The sequence below is a fragment of the Microtus ochrogaster genome, chromosome 5 (genome assembly GCF_000317375.1).
Source record: "Microtus ochrogaster isolate Prairie Vole_2 chromosome 5, MicOch1.0, whole genome shotgun sequence".
NCBI lineage: Eukaryota > Metazoa > Chordata > Mammalia > Rodentia > Cricetidae > Microtus > Microtus ochrogaster.
Genome location: NC_022012.1, coordinates 10,563,896 through 10,581,683, shown reverse-complemented (window position 1 = coordinate 10,581,683; position 17,788 = coordinate 10,563,896). Strand labels below are relative to the sequence as shown.

At 46.0% G+C, this 17,788-nt stretch overlaps 1 protein-coding gene across 5 annotated transcripts in view; it reads left to right on the top strand.

Annotated features, from left to right (window-relative positions):
• Positions 1–17,788, top strand: part of Fat3 (FAT atypical cadherin 3) — a 593,378-nt gene that overhangs the window by 536,664 nt on the left and 38,926 nt on the right. For all 5 annotated transcript variants that reach the window (XM_026779396.1, XM_026779394.1, XM_026779395.1 and 2 more), the window contains 4 exons: positions 829–966; positions 1,806–1,949; positions 5,122–5,319; positions 7,498–8,296. In XM_026779396.1, the coding sequence (XP_026635197.1) occupies positions 829–966; positions 1,806–1,949; positions 5,122–5,319; positions 7,498–8,296 (1,279 nt within the window). The remainder of the gene's footprint in view (positions 1–828; positions 967–1,805; positions 1,950–5,121; positions 5,320–7,497; positions 8,297–17,788) is intronic.

The window sequence follows — 17,788 nt, the reverse complement described above, 5'->3', positions numbered from 1 at the left end:
TTGAAGAGCTCCTTCTCCAGTTTGTGTGTTAGAAGGAGTCTTACAGGTTCATTTATATCAAGCTATAAATTTCTAGTAATTGCTTTCCTTACCAAAGAATATACTTTTAAAGAAAATGCAAGATAGCGTAGATGAGCTTTTTAAAGCTCCGAGGCAGCTAATCCACGACTACAGAGTAACTGGCCCGTGACTAAAGAGGAAATGCACGGATATCATCCTACTGGAGAATGGGGATTCTCCAGTGTGAGTGTGAGAAAAGCCCGTGATTAAAGAGGAAGCACTGCCCACTGTGGTGGACAGGCATGGCAATAGAAGAACAAGCCTGGTCATGTCCGCAGTCAGGAAGCAGAGAGCAATGCTCCACTAGGTTTCTGTAATCTTCTTTTCCATTCTGGTCTAGGGCCCCAACTCACAGGGATGATGTCATCCATAGAACCCCTCAAATAGTCCTCAGAGTTGTGTCTCCAAGTGATTCCCAAGCCAGCCACACTGGGTAAAGAGCCAGCCCAAGTGGCTGAGAATACTGTTTGCAGAACTGTAAAGAGGTCATAAAATTGGCTTTGTCCGTTAGCTCTGGGGTCTGTCATCATGATCTCAAACCTGATGAAAATCAGGCCCAACTGATGTCAGACTCTGGAAAGGTACAAATTAATAAGGAAATAAATGTCCCATGCTATTGCTGCCCTCTTTGGTCCCACCAATCATCTCCCCCTTTGGGAATTTATCATGGATAGTCCTAGAATACTGCCAGCCGGAGATGCTAAGCATCAACCTTTTGTCTTTCTCTTGTGTTATACCTTGCCTTTGCTTTGTTTCTTTTCTATGAAGCTGATAGCAGAAGATGCGGATAGCAAACCCAATGGTCAGATTCGTTTTTCCATTGTGGGTGGAGATAGGGACAATGAATTTGCTGTGGATCCCTTCTTGGGACTTGTGAAGGTTAAGAAGAAACTGGACCGGGAACGGGTGAGTGGGTTTGGGTCATCCCTCACCATCCACCCCTACACCATCACTGGACTCAAGGGCATAGGCTCATTATGAGTAGCAACGAAATGCAGGTAGACATTTGGGTTAGATTTCTGAAAGAATTTTATACTGATAATTGCTTTTGGCAGATATTGGAGATCTTAGAAAAAAAGACAAATATGTACCTGCCTGCATAGATTGAAATTTAGTCCATCATGAGTCAGAGAAAGAAGAACCCTTCAGCCAGGACACTACCCCTGGTTTCATCAGCAACTTCAGTCCTATGTGAGCTGGTCAGGAAAGATCAACTGAAGGCACTCGAGGAAAAAAGTGACTCCCAAAATCCCTTTGTTCCATTCTGAAATAATCCTTGACTGAAATGAATGTTTTTAAAGAAAGTGAAATCTAGAAATGAACTCCAGAACAATAATACTAAGAGGCAAACTGAATCTTCTAGTGATACAGCCCTCTAGCCCAGGAATACCAAAATAGGCAGTGTAGGTCAGTGACGACAGTTGTATCAAACAGAGGCACAGACCCAGCCTTAAAGGCAGTGGCTCCTCCCCTCAGGGAAGAGATAGAACTATCAGACTGTAGTTTTTGTTGGGAAAACTAGCTGAAGTGGGTAGTATCCTAGTGGGCAGAGGCTGGGACATCTCTAAACACCCTGAAATGCATAAACCAGCTCCCAACAGAGAAAGAGCCAGCCCCAAATGATGATGGCACCAAAGTCATTGGGATATGAGAAAAGGTGACATAGCCAGAGACTTTAGGTTATCTGAGCATGTGCAGAAGGCCAAGGCTCTGCAGTTCCTAATGTCACCTCTGTGCCTTGTCAGGTGTCAGGATACTCCCTGCTCATCCAAGCGGTAGACAGTGGCATCCCTGCAATGTCTTCAACTACAACTGTCAATATTGATATCTCCGATGTGAATGACAACAGCCCAGTGTTCACACCTGCCAACTATACTGCTGTGATCCAGGTAAGCAAGTCTTGCCAGCTGGTTACTACCTGTGTGGCTCAGCCTCCTCCACTCTGGCTTGTTGAGTTGGGGCTTCTATAGAAAATAACTTAGAGTTGGAGACTTTAACCTCTGGAGTTTACTGCTGACAGTCTCAGAGGCTGAGAAGATCAAGATCACGGCTTTCCCAGATCTTGTATCTGGCAAGGGATTGCATTCTGTTTATAACGGTGACTGCTAGCTGTGTCCTCACTTGGCAAAAAAGACGAACATGATCCTTTAGGCTTCTCTCTGAGGACTCTAGGACCTCAACAGACCTGTCTCTCAGTACTATTGCATTGGGACCTAGTTATAGCCTGTAGGTTATGAGTATCCAGTATCAACTTGTCTCTTCCTGGGGAAGGTATGAAAGCAACCACCTCAATTGTTGAGAAGAGTTATTGAGTCCCGTTTCTTCTAAGTATTAGGTGTTTCATATGCACAGCCTGTCCCCATCACTGTGTGTCACGGAGGATGTAGACAAACACACACTCTCTCATCCTGTCCACAGACACAGCCTGTCCCCATCACTGTGTGTCACGGAGGATGTAGACCGATGCCCACTCTCTCATCCTGTCCACAGACACAGCCTGTCCCCATCACTGTGTGTCACGGAGGATGTAGACCGATGCCCACTCTCCCATCCCATGCACACATACCTTACAGTTGAAAGAGCCAAGGATCTGTAAGCATGAATAGTCTTCTCAAGATCATGCAGCTGGAAAGCAGTCAGGATTTGAACTTGAATCTATCATGTAAGCACACAATACAAATACTCCTTCTGCAGTGACAGGCTATCTTTAAGATCCCTGTTCTGAGTGGAGAGATATCAACAGGAACCAGCCCAGGACTTCAGATAGAGCAGCTCCTCCTTAAGCTCAGCTTCCACTGCAATTTATTTACTGCTTTAAATCCGCCTGCCTTAAAGTCAGGCTGCAGGATAGAGTAACTTACAGCTGGCATTCTGCTTTCAGGGCAGACGCCAGGCTTCCCCATTAGCCTATAGTTCAGCAGTTAGCTCGTGAGCAGGGTACTGGAGGCTGAAAGCCAGGCTAGGAAGATGTGCTGACCCAGACTGTGAGTGTGGAAGACTTGAGACACAGCTAGAGATGCTCATGTCTTACGGGTCCACGGGAGTTCTGGAGAAACAGCTCTCACTGTGCTGGCTTTGCTGTCAAAGTGGCTCTCAAGTTCTCCCAGAGCCTCTGAGAAGGAGTGAAAGGAGAGAGTGCTCGGGTCTCTAGAGAGCCCTCTGGGATAAGATGGACGATCTTGAGTGTGGTCATCTATAACCAGCCTCCTTCACACAGTGACACTGAGCTGTCAGGATCATGAAACAAAAGCTACCCCTCCCTGTCTGCTCATCCCTGGCCATTGTCAGTGCAATCTCAGCTCTTCCTGGAGAGATTCTGATTTACCTCTCATCTGCTCCTGCCAGCAGCCACACATGTGATTGCTTTCCTCCCTCCTCCTCGTCCCTCCTCCCCTCTTTCTCTTAGATCTCTGTGGTTGTGGCCTACCAGGCCTGTGCCCTCCTCAGACAAAATACACTTTGCCTTCTCAACATTCCATTTATGACATGCATCCATCAGCTGGACAGACTGTTTCAGATGCGGAAGTCAGCCAGGACTTCCTCCCCTGCAGGCTGGGCTTGTCTGTAATTTCACACCCTTCCTTCTTAGACGGTGACCCCAAGGACACACATTCTCTCACTCTTTCTATTTTTTCTGTGGAGGAAATGGCCTTCAGAGAATGAGCAAACAAATCAATAAATCTTCTGTTTGTGTGGTGCTGAGTATGTTGTCTGTGTAAAGCAGTAAATCTTCTCTGGGATGACAAGGTCCCACGGTGGGCTCCAAAGAGAGGCAGTGCCTGCAGCCTGGTGCTCAAGCAGGCAGAGAACAGAAACCTCTGAGGTTCGCTCCTGCTCCTTTTTCAAGGCTTCCTCCCTTTTTCACATCCAGAATAATGGGTTTATCCCAACACCTGGTTATCTTTTTCCCTGTTTCCTTTTTTTCTCTTTCTTTTTTAATTTTAAATTTTCATTATTTAAATTTCAGCATATGGAGCCATGGCTTATCTAGAACTCATTCTATAATTTAGAATGGACTCAAACTCATGACAGTCTTTCTGCTTCTGCTACCCAACTGCTAGAAATACCGGTGTGAGCCACCATGCTCAGCAACACATAGTTATCATAAATTAATCAGCATATGAGCTTTGGGCTCCCCCAACATCCTGTACCCTGCTCCTCATCTCTTGGGACCCAAACATCTTAACCCTTCAGCTGGTGTCATCAGCAGGCTAACTCCTAAAGTCAACATCAGCCTAGACAGCACTAAGGCCAAAGTCCAGCGCAGTGAGTCAAAGAGACCGATACTGGCCTTGGCTACAGATAACTTCATCCGGGGCCTTCAGAGTGAAGAAGATAAACTTTGACCCCAGAAGAAGGCATGACTCATCCTCATGTTCCTGTTGTCAAACCAGGTTTCCAAAATAGTTGTTAAAGTTGAAGACTGTCCCTCCTCCTTCTCAAGTTGATAAATGTGCTATCTACTTTCTTTTCCCTAGAGGAACACAGAACAGCTGAGTTATGGGGTGTGTTGTAAAAATCCATTTGGTTTTATATATTGACTGGAAAGTTGCTTGCATGTCCCCCCAAAATGTCTAATGTGACACTGTTTTACAGTGTTGGGCTTCCACACAATCACAATACAGCATAATCATGTTGTAACTAGGGTGAGGACCCACATTTCCCTCCCAGCAGGGTGATGCTGCTGGGCCCTGGATGGATTTCCAAGATCATCACAGGCTATGAAGGGTATGACTCAGAGCCCTGTAGATAGGTTCTGAGAGTGATGGATGGGGGGGAACCTGGAAATATCTTTGGAACCTAGGAACCTGTTCAGTCAAAGACCTGTGTTGTCATCTCTAGAGACTGTGGTCTCCTGGCTCGGCAGTGGGGAGGCTACTACAGATGGGAAAGAGGATGCTTGCTACCCCAGCCTGTTTTCAGAAGACTTAAGTACCATGGGGAATTCCTATGGCGAATGCCTGGCTCTTACTTAGCACTCCCAGCCAGTAATGATGTTTTATTTGTTGTTGTTGTTTTGTTTTTATTTTAACCTCCTTTTTGCAACACTCTTTTATACAGGAAAACAAGCCAGTGGGTACCAGCATCTTACAGCTTGTGGTGACAGACAGAGACTCTTTTCACAATGGGCCTCCCTTCTCCTTCTCTATTTTGTCGGGAAATGAAGACGAGGAGTTTGTGCTGGACTCCCACGGGATCCTGAGGTCAGCGGTGGTCTTCCGGCACATGGAGTCCCCAGAATACCTGCTGTGCATTCAGGTACAGCTTGGCCATCTGTCCACACTGGGTGCTGCTCTCTCCCATGTCTGTCCCTTCTGCCTTCACTAAGTCAACATAGTAGCTCATGGTAGTGAATGAATGTTCTTCTTCTAACCCCAAATTCAATGCCTGTATGGGGCAAAAAAGCACAAAGAGGCAGAAATGGCAGTCATGAGTTGTGCAAGGATCACAAAAGGGAGCCATGAGTGATCAAGCACATGGAATTCCTGTCTAAGACTTTGCCTAGACCAACATTTGGATTCTAGCCATAAACCTGAATGGTGTTCAAGCCGCTACTGCCCACAGAAAGCTGCCTGACCACTGTGAAGGGAGGCTATGGTGGCACAGTGTCCAACTATCTAAAGATAGACTCAGGGGACAATGGGAATTTTAAGTGTTTTCTCACTGCCCAGCACAGTTCTCTGCATGCCAGCCTAGAGCGTGGGTATTACATCTCCCACAGTTAGCCCTCTGACTTCCTCATAGGAAACATGCACAAGATCCTCTCTTCCTCCAAGGGTCCCTGTTACTTTACCCTCTGGTCCATATTCAAACTCTCTCTGTGAGAGCCTGCTCCAGCTTCATTTTCTTCCAATCCATCTCTGCACCCATCCCAGGTCAATCCTTTTACTTTGTATCATAGAGACAAGAAAATGAAAATTCCCTAGTCCACTTCCTCTCATTTTATCAAAAAAGCTTTATCAGGGCACAACTTTACCTATAGATTTCTACTTTTATGTCTGCCCCTGGGCTGTAAAGACAGAGCTGGGTGTTTATGATACAGATAACATAACCCAAACACCCTACAGTCATCCAGTGCTTACGGAAAGTGCTTACCAGCTAAGCTAAAAGTGTCCGTCACTGGCAAGGCTTACAAGCCTGGGCCCTCAGCCTCTGGTCTTTAGATTCTGAATCCCAGGGTCCTTAGCATCATTTCGCCATCCGTCTCGGGCACAGGCTCCCTGTCCTGCCACCTTCTGTCCAGTGACATCACTCCTTTCTGATAGTTGTCTGGCCTCTTGCATAGGGGTAAGCAACCTCTGGCAGATCTATGAAATTCAAAATCATCAATATCCTTTGAGGTGGCCACAGTTTGACTCCAAATTCAACCTAATTTACCAAACTTCCTTCCACATTCAGGAAGTCTCCATTTTAACATCTCTTGATTCACATATCCAAGTAAACAGATACTGATGGTAACTGTGCAAACAACAGTGCACACAACTGCTTGCTAAGTATTTGTATGGGCAATGCCTGTGCTGAGCACTTCGTAATCACTTCCTCTTTTAATTCCCACAAGAACACTGGGGCTGAAACTACTGTTATATTCATGTGTTAAAGTTGCAAAGCTTAAAGTTCAGAGAGGTCAAGTAAAACTTACTCAAAACCGCAAACAAAATGTGTAGAAAGCTAAGATTCAAAGCCTGTATGGTGCCCAGGACTTGGATTCCCACTGCCATCTTCATTTGAGGATACATTTTCTCTGCAGTAGCTCTGTCTGCAGGGTCACTGAATCCCTGAAGATCTGACCCATGGGGACCTGACTTTATCCTGAAGCATGACACCATTGACCCCTCTATCATGCACAACAGGTATTCATTGAAGACCTGTTGTCAAGGTGATTGTTTCATCGGTTCAACTGTTAGGAGAGAAGGGTTTTCTTTTTTGAGCTGCCCACTTCCCCTTCGGTGTGTCATCTTTTGTATCCTAAATCTTCCTATGATGTAATTCTCATTTAAGTAATGGCATTTCTTCTGTGTGCCAAAAGGTGTCACCTGGTCCAGCCAAAAGGAAAGAATCCAACAGAAAACAATGATTCCTTCTCCAAGTGAGAACATCCTTGCTGGAATATTTTTTTTTTTGGTTTCCTGTCCAAAATTAAAATAAGACAAGCCTGGTGTGGGCAAGCTGGGTCTTGTAGCATCCTGCCTATCATCCCTAGCTCACCCCACTGGCTTGATTGTGTTGACACATTTTATTGCCCATCATACAGCCCCAGAGAATGATGGAATGTGATAAACCACTCCTCTACCTCACCCACCTCAGCAGTTTTCACAATATTGACAAGGAAGGGAGGAAGAAGTGAACCTGGTAGAAGGTCCAGAGAGCTGCTGTCTCAGGGTGACATTTCAATTATTAGTCTTAACTCTCTGTTTGTCCACCTCTTAATATCCTTAGGCAAAAGACTCGGGAAAACCGCAGCAAGTCTCTCATACCTACATCCGGGTGCGGGTCATTGAGGAGAGCACCCACAAACCCACAGCTATCCCGCTGGAAATCTTCATTGTCACCATGGAGGATGACTTTCCTGGTGGGGTCATTGGGAAGATCCATGCCACAGATCAGGACATGTATGACGTGCTCACGTTTGCCCTGAAGTCAGAGCAGAAGAGTTTGTTCAAAGTGAACAGTCACGACGGGAAAATCATCGCCCTGGGAGGGCTGGACAGTGGGAAGTATGTCCTGAACGTCTCTGTGAGTGATGGCCGCTTCCAAGTGCCCATCGATGTCGTTGTGCACGTGGAGCAACTGGTGCACGAGATGCTGCAAAACACTGTCACCATCCGCTTTGAGAATGTGTCCCCTGAGGACTTTGTGGGGCTGCATATGCATGGGTTCCGGCGCATCCTGCGGAATGCGGTCCTCACCCAGAAGCAGGACAGCCTACGCATTATCAGCATTCAGCCTGTGGTGGGCACCAACCAGTTAGATATGCTGTTTGCTGTGGAGATGCGCAGCAGTGAGTTCTACAAGCCAGCCTACCTGATCCAGAAGCTGTCCAATGCCAGGAGGCACCTGGAGAATGTCATGCACATAGCAGCCATCCTGGAGAAGAACTGCTCAGGACTGGACTGTCAGGAGCAGCACTGTGAGCAAGGCTTGTCGCTGGATTCCCACGCGCTCATGACCTACAGCACAGCTCGCATCAGCTTCGTGTGCCCGCGTTTCTATAGGAACGTGCGCTGTACCTGTAATGGTAGGTTCAGCTAAATGGCTCTCCTTCTCTTGGTTATTTTCCTAACTGCTGTTACAAAATACCTGGCAAAGACACTTAAACGAGAGTCGATTTTGTGTCACAGTTTGAGGGTACAGTCTGTCATTGAAAGGAAGTTATGACCGCAGGACATCGATGCAGCCAATTGCATCTGTATCTGGAGTCATAAAGTAGAGAGCAGGGAATACTGGTGCTTCTTTCTCATTCTCTCCTTTACTTAGTTCAGGACCCCAGCCCATGGGTGATGCTGCCGACATTCAGGGGGGTCTTGTCAGATCAATCAAACCTTTCTAGAAACACCTTTGTAGGCACATATGTGTATTTCCACAGTGATTCCAAATCTAGTCAAGTTAACGGTGAAGATGAATCCTCCCACCTCCCACCGCTGAGAACTCAGAGGGAAACCGACATGCCTCTCTTGCATTCCGTCACTCATTCACCTAAACAGTAATTCTCATGTGCCTAATACAAATGCTGGGGCTGTAGAAGGAACTAGAAAAGGGAAACGTTGGGCCCCATAGTCATGGAACTGTAGCTTAGTCTACACCCAAGTGCCATTGATGTCACTGTGCACAAAGAGCAGCTGATGCACGAAATGCTGCAACCTTTGCTGCCGCTTGTTTTGATCTTACTGTTGGAGTATAAACCCCGCAGCAGGCTCAGCCAAGGCAGCTTCCTGTAGGCAGAGATAAACTCAGGTAGGGATCAGGGAAGGGTTTGCCCAAGGGAAGCTTAAAGGATGAAAGTGTAACCCATCCCAGTGAGAATGAAAGCGCTTCCCCCTCTGGAAGAAGTGGCAGCCATGACAAATGAGACTAGAGAGGGCCATATCCACCCTCAGCCATTAGCTAGGATGAAGAATTAGGAAGGACCCTGAAGCAGCAGGAGACGTCCGCTGATTAGAAGGGCAGAGGTGATGGGGTAGGGTATGTCTATTACAAAGGGTGCAAAACAGGCAGGCAAGAGGGTTCTGCTGGCAAATAAGTCAGGAAGCTGTAGCACAGGTTAAGAGCAACACCATTTGCCTCCCTGAAAAAGCAGGCCAGATGTCTACGATTGCAGTCAATGGGCAGGCTAACCTCAGAGCAGAACAGACTAAGCTTCCTGCCTGTCATTGAACCTTGACCTTGGCTGGTCAAAGGTCATAGCTGCACAGTCACAGGCCCTTGGTAATCAGTGAGAAGAATTGTTCTCTCTGGCTCTTTTCCTCTCATTGACGTGGGAGCCATAAATTCACAGCCCTCTCTAAGAAAATCACACTGGAGTTGCTTTATCCAACATGAACTCGGTCCACAGGGGATGTGGCCGTAAGAGAAGCCATTTATAAAAATTCCTTGTGGAGAGTTGAGGACAGGCAGCAGCTAAGGCCTCTTAAGCACCATTTTGGTTGCAGTTTGGAGAAAAAGCTCATCAAATGGAAGGCTGGGGACCTCAGCCCCATGCAAGGAGCCATTTTGACAGCCTCTGAGCGTCCTTAAAGAATGGACTTGTGCTTCCGTGCTCCCCTATCCAGCCTTCCTTTATCCTAATCATCCTGTTTCCCCAAGTTCCCCCCCATCCTCCCCTTCTCACTTTTCTCTCCCCATCTCCCCTTACCCCACCCCCAGGATCTCACTTTCCTCCCTGGCAATTTTGTCTACTTCCCATAGGCAAGAGGATAACTATATGTTTTTCCTTGGGTTCACCTTCTTATTTAGCTTCTTTAGGTTCACCAATTGTAGACTCCGTGACCCTTATTTATGGCTAGAAACCAATTATGAGTGAGTACATCCCATGTTCATCTTTTTGGGTCTGGGTTACCTCACTCAGGATAGTGTTTTCTATTTCCATCCATTTGCATGCAAAATTCAAGAAGTCATTGTTTTTACCGCAGCGTAGTACTCTACTGTGTATATATTCCACACTTTCTTCATCCATTCTTCCATTGAAGGACAACTAGGTTGTTTCCAGGATCTGGCTATTACAAATAGTACTGCTATGAACATAGTTGAACAAATGCTTTTGTCATATGATCGGGCATCTCTTGGGTATATTCCCAAGAGTGGTATTGCTGGGTCCAGGGGTAGGTTGATCCCGAATTTCCTGAGAAACCGAAACACTGATTTCCACAGGGCAGGGAACCCTGACTGCTCTTTGGTCTGGAGAGGGAGGGGGAGAGGAGTGGGGGGAGGGGGAGAAGGGTGGGAGGAGGGGGAGAAGGGTGGGAGGAGGGGGAGGGAAATGGGAGGCTGGGAGGAGGGGGAACTTCTTTTTTTTTTTCCTTTTCTCAATAAAAAAAAAAAAGAATGGACTCGTGCCCTCTGGTGAGAGTGACTTTGGTTTGCATTTTCATCAGCGATGCAGTGACAGCCAGATCTGCAGCATATGTACTTAAGCGAGCTACAAAGTAAGTCAGCACATGCATGCTAGGGAAATGCATTTCTGGCAGATGCCACCATGAACAATTTATGAGTGCCAGCTGTCCAGGTCTTGTCTTGTTGTCCTTTGCAGACAAACTGATTTATGCAGCAAAGCTGTGTTGAAGAACCCAAGCGGGGGTTCACGGTAGGGTTCATAAGGAGTTCGGGACAGGATGGGGCGAACTCTGCAGGGGAAACTGCAGCAACACATCAATCCTCAGACTCTGCGAACTCAGAGGAGAGCAGAATGCTTTGAGGCAGCATTGTCCTAGACAATGAGGATTCCAATGCAAAGCGCACAGCCTCCTCAGGAGCCAGTGGTGAAGAGGCAGCCTTGCTAGCACCTGCCTGCTGGAAAGCAGCTCAGGGAGAGAAAGCAAGCACCCTCCTGTAGCCCAGGGAAGCCTTCTGTGGAATGTCTACACAGAGACCAAATATGTGGGGTCTCTTCAGATATAAATATGAGCTCAAGACATTGGGGTTAGCCAGCTTAGCAAAGTGTCTTTATAGGAAAGACATAGTGGATTATTTATTATTTGTTTGTTTATTATTTTAATGCAAAGATCTGCTCTGTGGTTTATATATTATTCTGGTATTCTAAGTGCAATGTTTCAAGGTCATGTCCCCACCTAGGACTGATATAGTCCCTTTAAATCTTCCTACTCTCAATAAACCTCGAATGTGAATGATTTTGTTACTCAGCCCCTCTGGAAAGGAAGAGGAGGCCTTCCGAACACACCCTAAGCCTCTCTCTAGTGAGACTTGGCTTGGTCAGGAGAGTCCTCGGCTCTAAGCCAATCTTAAAATGAAACTGAAAAGTAAAATTCTAAAATGTACTATAAATAGAGTTGGAAATATCTGGCTCAGGCTCATCTTCAGCAGACAATGCAAGGATAACCTCCAACAAGAGAGCTGTGTGTCTTGGCCAAGATCGCATATGATCTCACACTGGTTCAACGCAGAGATCAGAAACAGTTTCCTCAAGGCCTGTGTGTTGAAGGCTTGGTTTCCAGCTGATAGAATTTGTTTAAAATATCTGTGTTTGTATATGTGTAATATATGTATACTTGCACATGGGTTCACATGTATATGCCTGTGTGTGCACATGTGTATATGTGTGTGTGCATATGGAGACCAGATGCCAGGCATCTTTCTCGTTCTCTCTGTATTTTATGTATTGAGGCGGTGGTCTCTTGCTGAGTCTAGAGCCTGCTAATTTGATTAATCTAGCTAGTAAGCTTGTCCTGTCGCTGTAGTCTGTGCTCTGGTGTCTTATGTGGTTTTGGGGGCAGTCTGAATTCAGAATTGGAAAGTCTTTTAACTATCACCTCAGCCCCACTGCTGGGCTTTGATGGAGCTTGCCAGTTCTAAATTCATCTGCGAATTAATCCACTCATGAATACATAGTTGGATAGTTTGTAGAGGAGGCTCTGATGGATCAAAGAGCATACCTTGAAGAGATTGTTCATTAACTCTTTTCTGTGTCTCTCTGCTCCCTGGCTGCTGGGAGGTGAGCAACTGCTCCATCACTGTCTCTCACCATGGTGTCCGCTGTACCTCAGGCCGTGAGGACCAGTGAAACCATGAACCAAACCAACCCTTCAGTTTCAGCTTATTTCACTCAGGTATCTTATACCTGAGTGGGTATAAAAGGGTAGGGTGGAGGAAATCACAAAAAGTAACAGATCTCCATCAGAAAAGCAGTTACCTTTCTCTACATATCAACCAGAATCTCAGTGATATGTGCTTCCTGAGACTTCTCAGTTAATCGTATTTCCTCGTAGAGTGGTCAGTGTGATCCCAGGAAGACAGATGGCGTCTCAGACATAGTTTGCAATGGGCTTGCAGCAGGTGCCAAGCCTCATAGTCAGGTGTAGACAGTAGGCTTGGGTCATAGCCAGGAGGCTATCAACACGTGTGCCTTTACTGCTGATGGGCAGGAAACCAAACATGGAGGAGTGTCCCAAGTTAGAGAAGAATAAATTCTCCCTTGGGCTCAAGGGGCAAGCAGTTGTCCCTCTCTGTAGTTTCCATGGAAACTAAAGTAAAACAAAGGAATGTAAAGAGTTAGCAGGTGCTAGCTTTTGAGGCATCTTTTCATTTATTAAAAACCAGGGATCCCTGAATTCAACAGATATTCCTCTCCCAACACACACAGACACGGATACACCCACACTCCAGCTCACACACTAGTGTGGCGCTTCTTCTGTTTATCCTGGGAGACTGACAGATTCATTAAGTGGTCTTTCCCACCACTTGGTGGAATAATTAGCATGATAAACGAATGTAGTGATCATTTAGGGCCATATAGTGATGTTTATACAGAGTTGGCCTCAGTACTCTGCCCCCCTCCCAACTTCTAGCTCATCTTTTTCTCATGCAGATTTTTGGGTCCAATTATCATCATTAGCATCTTGAACCAAAATGCTGAGTTGTGCTAACAAGTGGAATCCAATGTGAATTTTACTGCCAAATAAGCTCATTAAATCCCAGCTACCCTGAGACAATCCCTTTGAACAAAACTAGAGAGACAAGGCGCAGAGTTCTGGAGTCCTGAGATGACTCCACGTGAACACTGGGAAGTCAATGAGCGTTGGCATGCCAGTCAGGAAGTCTGACATCAAGTTAAATGGGGAGTGATAGATGTCTTGGCCCTCCCACGGGTAAGCAAAAGGAAGGGCGTCAAAACAACACGTGAGACTATACTGATTATACTCATTTTAAATTTTTCATTAGCTGCTCAAAAAATATGAAATAGAAATATATCAAAAAGGACATATTGTCTAGAATAGGCTCCCAAGATGACCATCAGCATTTAAAGTCAGTGTGTTTATAGCCACTGTGGCAGAAGCAGCTGCCTGGTTTGTCATATTGATTCAGATAAGAAACAGAGAATGGAACCTAGAGGGCCCCGGGAGATGGCTGGGACGTTTCCATGAGTGATGCTCCATGCTAGGCAGGATGAGTGAGACAGCAGGCATACCCTCCACCAGCAAGGGTGGGCACAGCAGCTGTGCGGAGCAGCGTCTGGGCATTGGAGGTGATGGTGTCAGCTGTGGTGGGGTTGGGAGCCTGACGGTTCCCTTATCTCAACTCCATTCAGAGAACGCCTGAAATGGACGTTTAAGCAAAGAAATGAACTTGGGAAGAGCACTTGTGAGCACAGAGGTGGAGTTGATAAAGGATTTATCACAGATCGTAAGCTCCGGGATTAGTAGAGAGGCACACAGGAAAAAAGGGAGACCCAAAAGCTTAGGTGTGGGCTTCTCAAAAGACAGTCACAGCTCACTATCTTTTTTTACCATCATAAATATGATTTGAGTGTTTTTGAAGTTATTATGGTTGAAAGATTGCTAAGGGATTTAGACAAGATCACAAGGTGGCCCCTGAGGTGTATCAGACAAGACTACAGTTAATTAGAGAAAGGCATAGATGCCGAGGATGCAGGAAGTTGGGGTCGCCTCACTCACCATAAACAAAGTCAGTCTACTTGTTTGTGAGACTCTCAGCAAATATCCAGAAGAGAGGGGGGGCCCTCTAGAGGACGTAGACTTAAGCTGAGTTTATTATTTTAATATTCCTAATAGAAATATTTTCTCTACGACTGCAGTCTTTACAGTCAATGTTACTTGTACAAGAATTCTTGATTTTTACCTGGCAAAAGGCCTTTACCAGACTCTGGGATGAGAGGCTCCTTTTTCTTCCAAGGTCCGTATAATTCTCCTGTCTTTCTATATTGCCTCACTGGGAACTAAGTGGGGTCTGGCAAAATGCCTAGAATTAGGCAGGAGACCATAGGGGAGGGGGTGAGGGTTCATAATGAAGAGTGTGAGAGCCAAGCCATGGAAATGAAGATGTGTACAGTGCACCCACAGATCGAAGTAGGGATGGACAAAAGACTTAATATTTGCTGGTCCATGACCAGTTTCCAACTCTATTTTACACTGTTAGAATAACCCTGGACACAGTGACCCTGTAAAGGAATCATCTTTCTTTAAAAACTGATGAATCTGAGATGTGAGAATGTCTGTTGACAGGTTTGCAGCTGCAGAACTCATAAATGGCTAAACCAAGATTCCTATCTGGCTGTCTTACTGGAAGCAGTTGTCAGCCACAGTACCATGCTACCTTTGGGCAGCTATAAGATGAGCTTGGAAGCCACCCAACCCAACCACAAATATCCGGTCTGCTTCATCCCTGACGTGAAAATTCAGCTAAAGTCTAAGCACCAGCCCAGGGTCTCTCCAGATGATTGTCTACTGCTCCACCAAAATCTGTCTTCTTGCCTCACACAGATTCAGCCTTGACAAACACACAGAACCTTGCCTGCTCGTCCCTGCTCTGCAACCTGCCTTGGATAGCTAACGGGAATGGTTATGAGTCCGCAGGTCCTCTTTTCTCAACCAAACACCAGTGTTCATTTACTCCTTGATATAAACAATAGCATGCTACCAAGAGTAAGAAGGGGCAAAATTGGGGACAGAGGAGATAAAATGGAGGGAAGTGCCAGTTTTAATTGGAGGAGTCCGAGAAGGATATTGGAAGCAGGGGTTTTTAATGATGGTATCTGGCCAATCAGGAATGCATGTGGAGCCAAGGAGGCAGTAAAGAAAATAGCCCGAGCTTTGGGCAGCGTGTGAAGATGCATAGTGAAATAGTTGGCCCAGTCCTTATCCCCATGAAGCCTAAAGCAGAATCATGATGTCAAGAAGGTAGCAGAGCCAGACTGGGGTGGATAGGAAGGAGTAAGAACAGCCCTTAGAACAAATACCATGGGACAGGGAAGGGGAGCTTAGTTAAATCAAATGAGGGATTCTGAGGCAGCATAACACTTGAAACTTGGTTCTGAACTTTTGCAAAGTAAAAACAAATTCTGAATTGGGTTCGTTCTCGGGCTAGAGTTTGTTGGTGCTAATTGTCTGAGGACTTTCCATCCACAGGAGATGGCTCCAGAGAGGATGTCTTGAATAAAACCAAGCTTGGCCATTAGTGAAATAATAATAATGATAATAATAATAATAATAATAATAATAATAATAATAATAATAATAATAATAAAAGATGGCTGAGCCAAGCAAACTGTATAACCTGGCCATGTCTCTGCTTCATGGAAAGTTACACAGACTGCTTCAAATCTGGATATCTGGATTCTCAGGAGAGCAGGTCCTATATCTTCTTGCAGGCCATGAATCAATAAGGCATCTCACTGACTTACACAGCATTTACCAAGACACAGTCTCTCAGCAAAGCATGTGGGTTTGGGGTCGGGATTTAGCATTAGTTATTGGATTCTTCAGCATAATGAAGCAATGCCATAAATCAAGACATGGACTCAGCTCCAAGTGGCAGCTTAATAGTTACAGCTAGAAGCTGATGGATTAGCCATTGGATCAGACATAATCCCAAGGGCTCTGGGAATACTGTGGCAATGAGGAGAATTGTAAATATGGAAGCAAAGCTTCCAAAAGTCTCCAGGGAACCATCCTTTGAACTGTGCAGACGCATGAAGCTCAGGTGGCTTTTCTGTTGTCAGTGTTGTAGAAAGAGACCAAAATTTCCATCTGAGAAGAACCTCAGGAAGCGGAAAAGTTGCAGAGAACAGACACATCCCACATGCATTCCCCTGGGGTTTGAAGAACAGCCACAGTTGAGGTAGGGAAGATAGCCACTGGAGCCAAAGGAGAAGGAGCAGGAGGAGGAAGGACACAGATGTGCCCGGGGTGGAAGAGGTTGAGGGACTGTGAATGAAGAAGAGATGGTAAGGCGTGCTTGAAGTGGACCTGGTGAGGGTGGTGTTTTGATGTAGATGGGTCTTCTATCTATCTGTTGCTTTCATTGGTTAATTAATAAAGAAAACTGCTTGGCCTGATAGGTCAGAACAAAGGTAGGTGGAGTAAACAGAACTGAATGCTGGGAGGAAGAAGGCAGTGAGGCAGACGCTATAGCCCTCCTCTCTAAGATGGACACAGGTTAAGATCCTTCCCGGTAAGCTACCACCTCATGGTGCTACACAGATTGTTAGAAATGGGTTAATCAAGATGTGAGAATTAGCCAAAAAGAGACTAGAGCTAATGGGCCAAGGCAGTGTTTAAAAGAATACAGTTTCCGTGTAATTATTTTGGGTAAAGCTAGCCAGGTGGCGGGACGCAGCCCACCACTCCATCTACAGTGTTTGATATGGAGACTGTGAGGAGCTGTATCTGAAGTGGACCTGGTGAGGATGGTGTTTGGTATGGAGACTGAGCATCTGTATCTGAAGTGGGCATGGTGAAGATGGCGCTTGGTGTGGAGAATGTGAGGAGCTGTATCTGAAGTGGACCTGGTGAGGATGGTGTTTGGTATGGAGACTGAGCATCTGTATCTGAAGTGGGCATGGTGAAGATGGCACTTGGTGTGGAGAATGTGAGGAGCTGTATCTGAAGTGGACATGGTGAGGGGTTGTACCTGAGGTGAAGAAGGTGAGAAGTCATGCCTGAGACCTAGAAAGAGAGGAATTGTGCCTGAGGTGGAGGTGAGGGGTTGTGCCTGAGATGGAGAAGGTCAGGAGGACTCTACCTAAGGTGGAAAACCAATGGCTTTGGAGCAGAGGTGGCAGTAAGGGACTGTACACAGGGTGAAGACAAGAGCTATGCCCATATTAAAGAAAGCAGGAGGCTTTACCTGGGATGGGGTTGGAAGCATAGACATAGCTACACGGGCTTTGTGAGCATGAAGAATAAAGGGCTCCAGGCCTGATTTTATACCTCCAATACATGTGGTATTCCATATCATCGCTCACTTTACCAATCTTGACCCAAATCCAGCACCAGGTGAAAGGATCGGGTCTCTGCGATTTGTGTTAGCATCACTGCCTTTGCAGCCTCTTTCAAAGGTTTCAACGCAGCTATTTTCTCAGGCCCTGGCCCTTTTCCACAGCACTATGAAAAATCTTTGTCCTGAATTTCTGAAAGGCAATCACAATCCAGGAAAGCCAAGCAACATGTTCAAGACCACAGAGTAAATAAATGAAATAACTAGCCAGGGCCTCCACTTGTCAATAAGATCAGGACCCTTTCCTCTCACACTTCACCCTTTC